The following is a 10,473-nucleotide window of genomic DNA, read 5'->3' as shown; positions in this document are numbered from 1 at the left end:
TGTTTAAATGCAGCCTTGCAGACATGTTTATGTGTTCTTCATACTTAACTCAAATGATTGTGTGAAATTAAGTACATATAACCCATCAGCTGAAACATGTTAGTTGTGATTGAGGCTGCGTGCACACATTGACCATAACGTTCAACATGAATGATAATTTCTGTTTAAATTGGAAATGCTGAACTAAATTTGCATGCATCTAAATATATTGAGTGTTGAGCTCAATATTGGAAATGGGATTACCTCCATGATACTAAAAAAAGAATTCTTTCTCAAGTAACATTTATTTAAATGCCCCAGAAGAGTGACCTCATTCTGCTTTGCTGTAAAAGTCCTCTTTACCCACCTCAGGCAACCCAATTAGAGCCAAGAAATGGAATCAATGTAGCGTCACATTTTGTAAGCTGTCAGGGGATTACTTCACAGCACTGACTGAGAATTCCAAATAATTACATATTTGTTTTGTCACCTTTTGATTGTCTGCTGCATTGCATGCCGTGTTGTCACATTACTGTAGCTTGCACTAAGGAAATGTATGTTTCCGTCACCTTGCTTCGTGCTTGGCCTTTCCTAACTGCGATCCCTTTGTCTGGTTTGTCAGTGGTGCTCATTTGTGGTTTGCATTCTGCAGGTCTTCATGATGTTGTGTTGTACTGCTCCCTTCACGACCCAGCGACCTCATGCCCGACAGGTTATGCTACCAACAAGGTGACCTACAGGCTTTTATAGATGAAACATGTCTTATCATTTAATAAGTTGGAAGATTGACTTATGCATCATGTTACATTCTTTTTCTGAGTATAAATATCATTGATCTAATCGTAACCCTCGTTGTTGGTAGACTGTGTCGGTCTGGGGCAGCGGTGGGCGCATAGAGCTCACAGTGGCGAAGTTTATGGCTCTGCAGAAGTGTGTGCAGCCAGATTGGTACCAGAGCATGGCAGACGGTGAGACATGGCTGAACAGCACCTCTCGCAAAAGGGTTCGAAAGGCGGTGGATCGAACACTCTCTTACTTGGACGAATGTCTGCTGGTGCACCAGAACTCAAAGGTAGACACAACCTGCAGCCTTCAAGCACACGCACCACTGCTTTCATGCATAATACCCCCGCTCCCCCAACTCTATTTTTGTGAATCAGCCATGCACAGCACAAGCAAGCTAGGGATCGATGTTCAGCCCTTTGTTGTCATGGGCGCAGTGGGAAGGTGTGTGATGGTTTGAGATTAGGAGGAATACATTATCAGAGGCTCCACAATCACAGTGTTGTAACAGCTCAGTGCTGTGTAAGACTAAACTGTTCTGTCCTTTCATTGCTGGAGTTGACACACGCTACATCAACATATTACATTTGGCATGAAGCTTCCCTCTTACCTATGTTGAACATAATACCGTATGATCTTGAAGAAGTGGACTGAATGGATTTATATACAACACAAGAGGGTAATTTTATTTGCATAAATTTCTTCTTTTTGATGTTAATTCTCTAAACTGTGTCATTGCCAGGAGTTGCAGGGAGTGGAAGTGTTCGGTGTGGTGGAGGGAGGAGACATCCTGGAGGAGAGAGTTCGCTCTGCCAGAGAGACAGCTAAGAGGCCTGTGGCAGGATTCTGCCTGGATGGCCTCCATACGGGCTCCATGGCTCAGGCCCTGAGGACCCAGATCATCAATGCTGTGACCAAAGAGCTGCCGGAGGACAAACCCAGGTCAGCCTGCGCATTACTGTGTGATAAATGTGTGTATTGATTCTGAAAATAAAGGCATTTAGTTTTCTTGTTTCATACACCCCACTGTTAACTTGAACAGCATGAGAGCATTCGTTCCTCAAACAAGCGTAATTCATTACTGTGTTGTAGAAAGGATGAAACAAAGGCAAATATCCATCACAAAAATACCTGTATTTCCATTCTTAACAGATTAGGAGATGGGTTTTAATGACATGTATTTACTATTTGTTATATTGATGGGAATTAACAATGACGGAGGGGAAGAGAGGAGGTTATGGGACCATTACCTTAACACAGACTTGAGTCTGGAGGAGATGGTTTAGCTGTGACTAAATATTCACTACATATTATTAATTAGCTTTTAATCTAAAGGTGTGAATTACACTGTATCGTCATATATATGGAGAGACCATACATCAGGGATCCACTGTGACCCCGTGTGACTGAGCTCTCTGAATGTGTAAAGTGAAAAAAAAAACTTTAAAACTTGCAAAAAAAAGTAATAATGGGAATTTAAAAGTTGGTATACTAACTAAAAGGTCACAATATTCATACTGATGACTGAAAGAATGAATCAGTTACCAAACTGTAAAGGGTTCTTTTCTATTACAAGATTTTACTTCATAAAACGTAGCAGCATATTTGACCTTTTTTTCAAAAAGTGTTTCAGAAATAAGCCTGTGCAACAGTGTCACATTTTCCTGTTAAGTCATAATTCAGAGACTCAGGTCTATTTGTTCGGTTCTGTTCATTAAATTAATCATCCTACTAGTTACGACTGAAAGCGCAGCAGCTCCCAAAGTATCTCCTCAGTCTGTCAGCAGTCATTATCTCAGTTTGACCTTAAAGGATATTACCAGTGTCTGCTCCAGTGATTGCACACCGCCTGACGCATATAAGATGATCTGGCAACATTCTGTTATATTTAAAATATACAGTATATAATGAACAGACTGGATGAAACGTGCGTTTTCTTTGTATTCCAACTGTACTCCGGTTTGATCGTGGAATGAAATAAAGCAGACCAAGTACTGTGATCATTAATTCAGCCACTGTGCTGTTCATTTGTTGATGGAGGGAACCTATAACAAATTGATCCGCAGAAGCATCATTAGAGTTATGTCACCAGCTTATCACTTATACATCAGGATGCCAGTGAACGTTTGTCAGTCCTCTTTGTACCTGATTATAAGTCAGTAGTGAGTGAGTTCATCAGTGGCTCCACCTGTTTCAGAGACATTGGCGTCCTGACTGAAACTGGATGGAACAATGGGCGATTGTGTCTTCTTCATAAATGACCAAGATGGCTGCTCATGTGGCATGTCTCGATCTGTCACTGCAGCTGTATTACAAACCGGACACCTTTCACTGATGAAAGAGAGGCTTGTTGTTTTTCTGCACTAAGACAGATTACGTCAGTGTTAAATATGTCTGAGCAAGAATGCCCCTCAAGCCCAGGCAGAGTGGTGAAACAGAAACTTTGATGGTCTTATTTGACATTCTCTTAAATAACAACTGCAAATTATCTACATTAAGAAAATCCAGGCTAGAAGAAAGAGCTTTGTCTTAAAGTAGAGTCTGTTTCAAAGTTTTCCAAGCCTACAGCTCTATAGAGTCTGCTCATTGGACACGGCCACATGAGACGCTCCTGCAGGGGATGGCTGAGTTGATAGAGAGAGAGAGAGAGGACGTGTCCTCAGTTCCAGTCTGTATCCCAGAGCTCCCTTTGAGCTCCTCTCCTCATGAATACTTTGGGACACTGTCCCTCCTGGTAGATGTGGATGCTAGAAGAGGCGTTCTACTTAAGAGTGTGGTGGAGTCATTGTCGAGTAAGAAATTGGGTTTGGCCGCCACGCTTACAGGTAGAGAGAGTTAATGAAAGTCGTGTCCAAACACTCTGTGATGAAAAAGGAACAGGCTATTAACATGCTGCAACGTGTATTCATTCATGAGTGTGTGCTTTAACTATTGATTGAAGGCAATGCTGGGCTTCCTGCTTATTTGTGTATTTGCGTACATGGAATTTCAGATTTCTGTACAACTGATCTCTTTTTGCCTGTAATACTATAATCTATGTTCAGACTGTTTTTGACTTTGCTGCTGTGACACTGCACTGTGACACTGTTTCTCCATGGTGGGACAATAAAGTCTTATCTTATCGTACCTCTCCCCTCAGGCTGCTGCAGGGTGTAGGACGGCCTGATGAGGTGCTGGCGTGTGTGGAGGCTGGCGTGGACCTGTTTGAGAGCTTCTTCCCCTTCCAGGTCACAGAGCGAGGCTGTGCTCTCTGCTTCAGCTACGACATCTCCCCAGACCCTGAGTTGGCAGGTAGAGCGCCCCCCGCAGGCCTGATGAATATTTCTGTCATATATCATTTATATCATTCAAGTCTTTCACTTAGTTAATACACATTTAAGCTTTGTAATGAAAGATCAATTATTCTGGTTATTTTTAATAGTCTTTGCTCGCTTTGGATAGAGTTTCTCGATTGCTCGACACTGTAGTGACTCATTACTGCCTCGTGAGGTACAAAGTGGTATTGCCAGATTGGAGCCCAGTGCGAACTGGGTTTCAGAGTAAGAATTAGCACTTTAGTTACTAGTTCTGCACTTTATGTTCAAGTTGAAAGGGGAGTTAAATGTCACCGGAGAAGGTGACACATATTGAGCTTTGAATTGATGTATGTGGATGGGTTTTTTTTTTATAGCCGTTGTAAATGTGTCACGTTCTACACTGCATTCCATTTTTGTGGTGTACTGTCAGCATTGACCCATTTAACTATAGCCGTGGTTTTACACGCGTGCCATTTCAGTGAAAGCGCACAGGGATTTGTTTTAGAATTTCATTTGAAATGTGTGCGTGTATGTGTGTGTGTGTGTAGAGGGGCAACTCTGCTCTCATCAAACCTTTTCAGCAAAGCAACCTTGCCCAAAGCCACAGATTGCCTTTTTGATGGTGAACACTTACATTAAGAATCATGAATATACATGTTGGGGGCGCAACTTGTCACAAAGTAATTTGGGACTCTTGGAGGGGTTGTTACGCACTTTTGAATTTCAGTAAAAGCTGAATCAAATGTGAATGATACGATAGTAACCACAGGAGTTTACTTCCATTGATTAAAGAGGTATGGCGAGGAGGTGATGGGTTTTCTTGTCATAAATACGAAGTGACATTGATGTAAGCATAAATTTTAGAAAAGGGGCATATGTTGGGGTTATTAATGGTAGAGAGTGAGCTGATAAAAGTGCTGACCTTTTGATTAAATATGCCAACTAATGAACCTGGTAGGTAAATGTAAATGTTGAAACACCCATTAGAAAATTAAAAATTCCTGGTCATAATAATAGGCAGCATAGGGGAATATTGTCAAAGTGCATCATCTTTGAAAAAAAAAAAGTTTCCTCAGAAACTGAACCCTTGTTTACTCATTTTCCAGCCTCAGGTCTGTTGAAGTAATTGGGTAGAAATGGATTGAGCTGGTGATACTAAATCAATGGGGTATCTCCAGTTCGTGTCGCTCCCAGGTGGGTGGGCTTTCTGATTGTTGTCCCAGGTGAGAAACCACCGTGTTATGACAGGGCTGCAGGAAACCAACACACCCCACTCAGAACTTCATTAAAAGTCTGCGAGAATTTGGCATCCAGCAGCATCTAGAGTCAGACAGCACTAATCGATTCTGAGTGAGGAAGGGAGTTCGGTGGAGGTGAGAGCAGAGATGGTGTCAGCCAATTACAAGGCCCCATGGAGTGTGGGGGCAGGGTGTGGGCCCCCTCCCAGTGAAGGTCCCTTTTGACAACAAAGAATATGCTAATTCACACTCTCACTTCCTTCACCCTCTGTCGGATCATCCTCTCTTCCTCTTCTTTCATCCTCTAGTGATTTGTTGCTGCAGGTCCTCAACACTCTTATTAGTCCTCCTCAAGCCATATGTTCCCCCAAAGGCCTTGTGGAAGCGCCATCTTACGCTTTTGCTTGTGCTTTGTCCTCATTGCTTCATCAGTTTCACAGTCTCTCCTACACCAGTGTACTTTATTGTTTCAGATTATCATAATTATTTAAAGACATCATCTGTTGTAACAGGTCTTGTATTATGTATTTGGTGTTGTAAAGTTAAACACTAACTTTTTGAAAGTATTCATTTGTTCATCTGGGGAAAAGCGTATCTTTAACCAGTGCACTACATCTTTAGGCTGCAGTACATGTCGTCTTTTTTCATAAATAATGCAAAATTGGGTGTAATATGCTTTCACTTGGCTTCTCGGAGCCTACGGAGAGCATTAGTAGGCCCCAGGGGAATCCCACCTCCTACTCTGAAGTGCAAAGAAAATGTTTCACTGTAATGACAAAAGAAAAGGGGATGTTAGTTCGTAAAAATAGCACTTAGTGAGTTTTGCTGAATGGGACATGCAGGCGTGCAACTGGTGATTCCGTCCACAGAGTTGATTCTGTGAGCTGAAGACAAAACACACTCATCAGTTATTACTGTGACATGTTTATTCAAAGCAACACAGTTTAAGAATCTTCCCGCTCCCTGTAGACCATATTAAATCATTTTAGACTTTAAGACCATAGTCAGAGAGTCATTCCTTCCAGTGCTTTCATTTTTAAAACTGCTCTGAGTAACCTCCCTCTGCCCGCCCTGCTCTCATCTCATATTCCTTGTGTCCTGTTTCTTGGAACAACATGACTCTCAGCTGCATGAGAAATGCATCATAAACACATCTGACAGCTCTTGTAGCTTTTCTCCATTAAATGAAGTGAACTTAACCACATATGTAAGACAGCCGTTGGTAGACAGAGCATAGCCAGTAAGCAATTATATGTAACAATTCCGGAAAGACTAGAGGACAGAGCAGTAATTAATTGGGGTCAAACTACTGAACGTGTTAGCATTTTATTCTTACCGCCGGGCTGGTAGAGCACTGACTGTAGCAACTTACTGTCTTAAAAACACAATTATGATGAGAAAACGTGATGTCTGTATGTTTGTGTAGTGCTGAAGCTGAAGGAAGAGACAGAGTCTGCACAGATTGGAGATCACGATGTCTATGATCAAACACAGATGACGGCCTTTGAGATCAGTTTGAAAGACAAGAGGTTAGTTCCAGCACAGAAACTCCTCTGGGTTTTACAAAACGTCTGCATGGGCTTATTCTCTTTACATTTACCTTGGATATATTTTCTCTGAACTGTTCAGGTACAGAGACGACTTCCGGCCCCTGGTGGAAGGGTGTGGCTGCTACTGCTGCACGAACCACCAGAGGGCGTACCTTCACCACCTGCTGGTGACCAATGAGCTGCTAGCTGGAGTCCTGCTCATGATCCACAACACAGCCCACTATCACGGCTTCTTCCGAAGCCTGAGAGAGGCCCTGGCCAGCGATAAACTGGACATCTTCAAGAGCCGGGTCCTTGGGGAGAGCAATGGGCAAACAGACTGAGAGGAGTAAAACCGATATATCAGATGGAGGAGAGAAGGAAAGCTCAGGAGAAGGGGAGATTGCTCCTCCTGTTAAAGAGCACACAGCATTTGCTCTGTGATCAAAGTTTAATCATTTTCTCCTCCTGTTAGGTCAGCAGAGCACCGTCTACTATATGTCACACCTCCGCTCGGTTCAAAGGGAGGAATGAGGACAGAGCACATCAACTGTGATTTGATTTTTTTCCACATCTGGAGAGCCGCTCACGTCAGCTTAGGTCAGGATTAGGTGTCTGAACAGGGGGAAGAAACTGGACCAGAGGTCAAGAGGTATTTGCATAAAAAAAAGAAACGTGACGATGGGTGGTGGTAGACTATCGACTGTCACTGAAGCGCTCTGTTGTGGTGTGATTGCAGGTCAGCGGATGGCTAATGTCCTCTGCACTCACTGACCTCAAAGCAGATCTCAGTGACCAGTTGCTACATGACCTAATAGATTCACTTGTCTGTTGTTGTACATTAAAACTGTACGGATGTCCGTGAAGCTTTCAGGGAAATGCCGTGTGTCATCTCATGTTTGTTGACCTGTGTGTTGTGTTTCTTCTTCATCAAGCTATCCTCTGAGAACAGTGAGGGATGAGCTTCTAAAACACGTGTGCAATGATTCATGCAGTAATAATTGAGAAGCGCACGCTCCACATGTAGATGTGGCACTTGTCTCGTGGGTTTCAGGGAGGTTAACTGAAGGTTTGAGCTGACAGCTCCACCATCGCTGCTGCTGAGATGGATAAAGATCAGATGAAGATAGGGGTCTCCACTGCCCCCCATGCAGTGAGAGGAGGAGGCTTTTTGAAGGTGAGCAGATTTAATTGACTGCCAGAACCGTGATGTCTGTGGGGGACAGAGGACCGAATGAGAGTGTGGATGTAGATGTACGGAATTGCAATAAGGATTGTCCTCGTACCTCTTGAGTTACACCTTAAGAGCATTGAGTTTTATGAAGAAGAAGCTGTCGGTCGTCACTTGGTGGACGTGGTGTATAAACGCTTTAGACAGAGAGGTTTGGAAAAATGAGAAATATGGAACTTTATTAATGCCTCTGGGGTGATGGTGAAAACTGAAAGAAGCCGTGACCTCTAGACTATTGATTTTAATAAGAAGGCAGTGGGCAGAAGTTAGCGGGGAGAGAGTCAATCCCCTAGATTAGCCAGTAAAAATAGACTAGACGGTGAATAGATACTGTCCTCCTTTCCCTGAATAACGGCTATTACTATTCAGAAATGGTTTGGGTGGAGGTGTTCGGCAGCCCTTTGTGTTTCTGCTGCAGCGCCAACTGCTGTGTGTGAATAAGCTTCATTGTGCCTGCTGCAGTGGCCCTTTGCTAGAACTAATGAGTTTTACACACTGTAACTCACATGTCATGTCAGCCACCAAACACAAAGCCCGGGACCTCAAACTGAAATGTTTACATTTTGATGAAAATAACGACGTAAAATTCAAGGATATCAGCGATGATGGGGTTTGTAGGAGGTACACTGGAGCTCCACAGTCAGGTGTCAAAGCTGCCAAAACCGTTTTCATGGTACACTCACAGACCATGGCCTGGTTTCACAGTTTAATCTTTTTCAGGATGTTGGTATTCCACAAGCTGCAGGTATGAGGAATGTCATTTTTCTTTTTTTTTCCCCTTCTTTTTTTCAAATTTGTAGTTTGGAAGAATAGAATCTGGTACAATGAGTTTAGAATTTTCTAATTTTATATACAGGAATATGAAAAAAGGAAGAAAAAAAAAACACGCCAACTGGATGCACACAGGGAGGTATCTTTCATGACACAAATCAGAAATATAATCACCATCAACCACTTTCCCCAGTATGAAATAATCATTTCCATCTTGTGATTCACAAAGCTGTTTTTCATTCCATCCATGTCAGCCACTCTGGTAATAACCATAAAATGTCATTTTTCAACCAGGAATACGTTACATACTGAGTTTTCTGACCAGAGAGAAGGATGTAATGTGTCATGCAGTATAGTTTTTGTGCTTATCACCAGACCTGGTACACCGCAGCACTGGCACGTCAATTTTTCTAGAGAGTATTTTTACATCAGTCTCTTGCTTTGAATCCTTGGATTAAATGTGTCCGTGGTTTACAGGGACATAAAATATCAATGTTTCATGGTTGACAAATCGTTTCTCTTGTGACGTGCTCCTGCAGTTCCGGTCCTTTCTTTCACACAGATCTGGTGCTCTCACTACCTCCGCTGATGTCTTTGCGGTTAACATTGCTGCATATATGAACGCGTCTCCTTTCATGTCACGTAAAAGTAATTTCCATCATTAAAAATGGATTGAATTGGATTGCTGAATAACAATGATTCTCTACTGTAATACATCACTGAGCTTCAAAGTTCCACAGACTGCACAAATAGAATAGATCTCCATCACTGTTAAAACAATGCAAATCAGTTTGTTGCTCTCCAAACAGAATTAGATAAAATAGAATAAACTAAAATAAATAGAATAAAACTAAAAATATATACAACCAAGGTAAATCATTTCTTCATTGAGGGGGGCATTTGACAGATTGTGGTTAAAAGGTTTTGGCTTTCAGTGTCCTGTAATGTCTTCCTGAAGGGAGGGGTGAAGACCGAGAAGGGTGAAGAGGGAGTGTCGTGGGTGTGAGCGGTCTCTGATGATCCCCACGGCTTTGCTCTGAAATCTCCCAGAGTATGTGTCTCTGCAGTACAGCAGCTGAACCACACTGGTCAACAGTAGGTCAGCAGGCTCTCTCGATGGTGGGGTGGTTTTTGGGGGAGATGGACCTGAAGCAGCTTCCTGAGGAGGTACAGTCTCTATCATGTAACGCTCCACCCTCTCTACCTCCACTCCATCAATGTAGAGAGCAGAGGGCTCTGTCCGCTTTAATCTTCTGAAGTTCATGATTATTTCCTTGTTTTTTCCAGGTTCAAGTTGTCTGACACAGATGCTGGACCTCCTCCCTGTAGGCTGATTCATTGTTGTCTTTAATCAGTCCTACGATGGTGGACTCATCAGCAAACTTGACAATGGTGTTGCCGGGGTGAACAGGAGAACAGCCATATGTGAACAGAGAGTAGAGAAGGGGGCTGAGAACACATCCCTGGGGAGTACCGGTGTTCAGGATGAGCGTGGAGGAGGTGTGGTTTCTGTTGCTGAGAAAGTCCAAAATCCAGGCGCACAGTGAGCTGCTGAGTCCGAGGTTGCTCAACTTCATAACCAGTTTGTGAGGGAGAACTGGCTGAGTCCGAGGTTGCTCAACTTCATAACCAGTTTGTGAGGGAGA

At 42.9% G+C, this 10,473-nt stretch overlaps 1 protein-coding gene across 1 annotated transcript; it reads left to right on the top strand.

The window, feature by feature from the left end:
* Positions 1 to 631: 631 nt before the first annotated feature.
* Positions 632 to 7,169, top strand: QTRT2 (queuine tRNA-ribosyltransferase accessory subunit 2; the record flags this gene model as incomplete). The annotated part of the gene is made up of 6 exons (XM_078623111.1): positions 632 to 708; positions 842 to 1,051; positions 1,505 to 1,704; positions 3,902 to 4,053; positions 6,723 to 6,825; positions 6,926 to 7,169. Coding segments are annotated over 6 exons (986 nt in total), but the record flags the coding sequence as incomplete, so codon positions are not given.
* Positions 7,170 to 10,473: the final 3,304 nt, after the last annotated feature.

This window comes from Lampetra planeri, unplaced genomic scaffold (genome assembly GCF_965212315.1).
Source record: "Lampetra planeri unplaced genomic scaffold, kcLamPlan1.2.h2 scaffold_1985, whole genome shotgun sequence".
Taxonomy (NCBI): domain Eukaryota; kingdom Metazoa; phylum Chordata; class Hyperoartia; order Petromyzontiformes; family Petromyzontidae; genus Lampetra; species Lampetra planeri.
The sequence above is the reverse complement of the archived record's forward strand: the minus strand, read 5'-3'. Positions and strand labels throughout refer to the sequence as shown.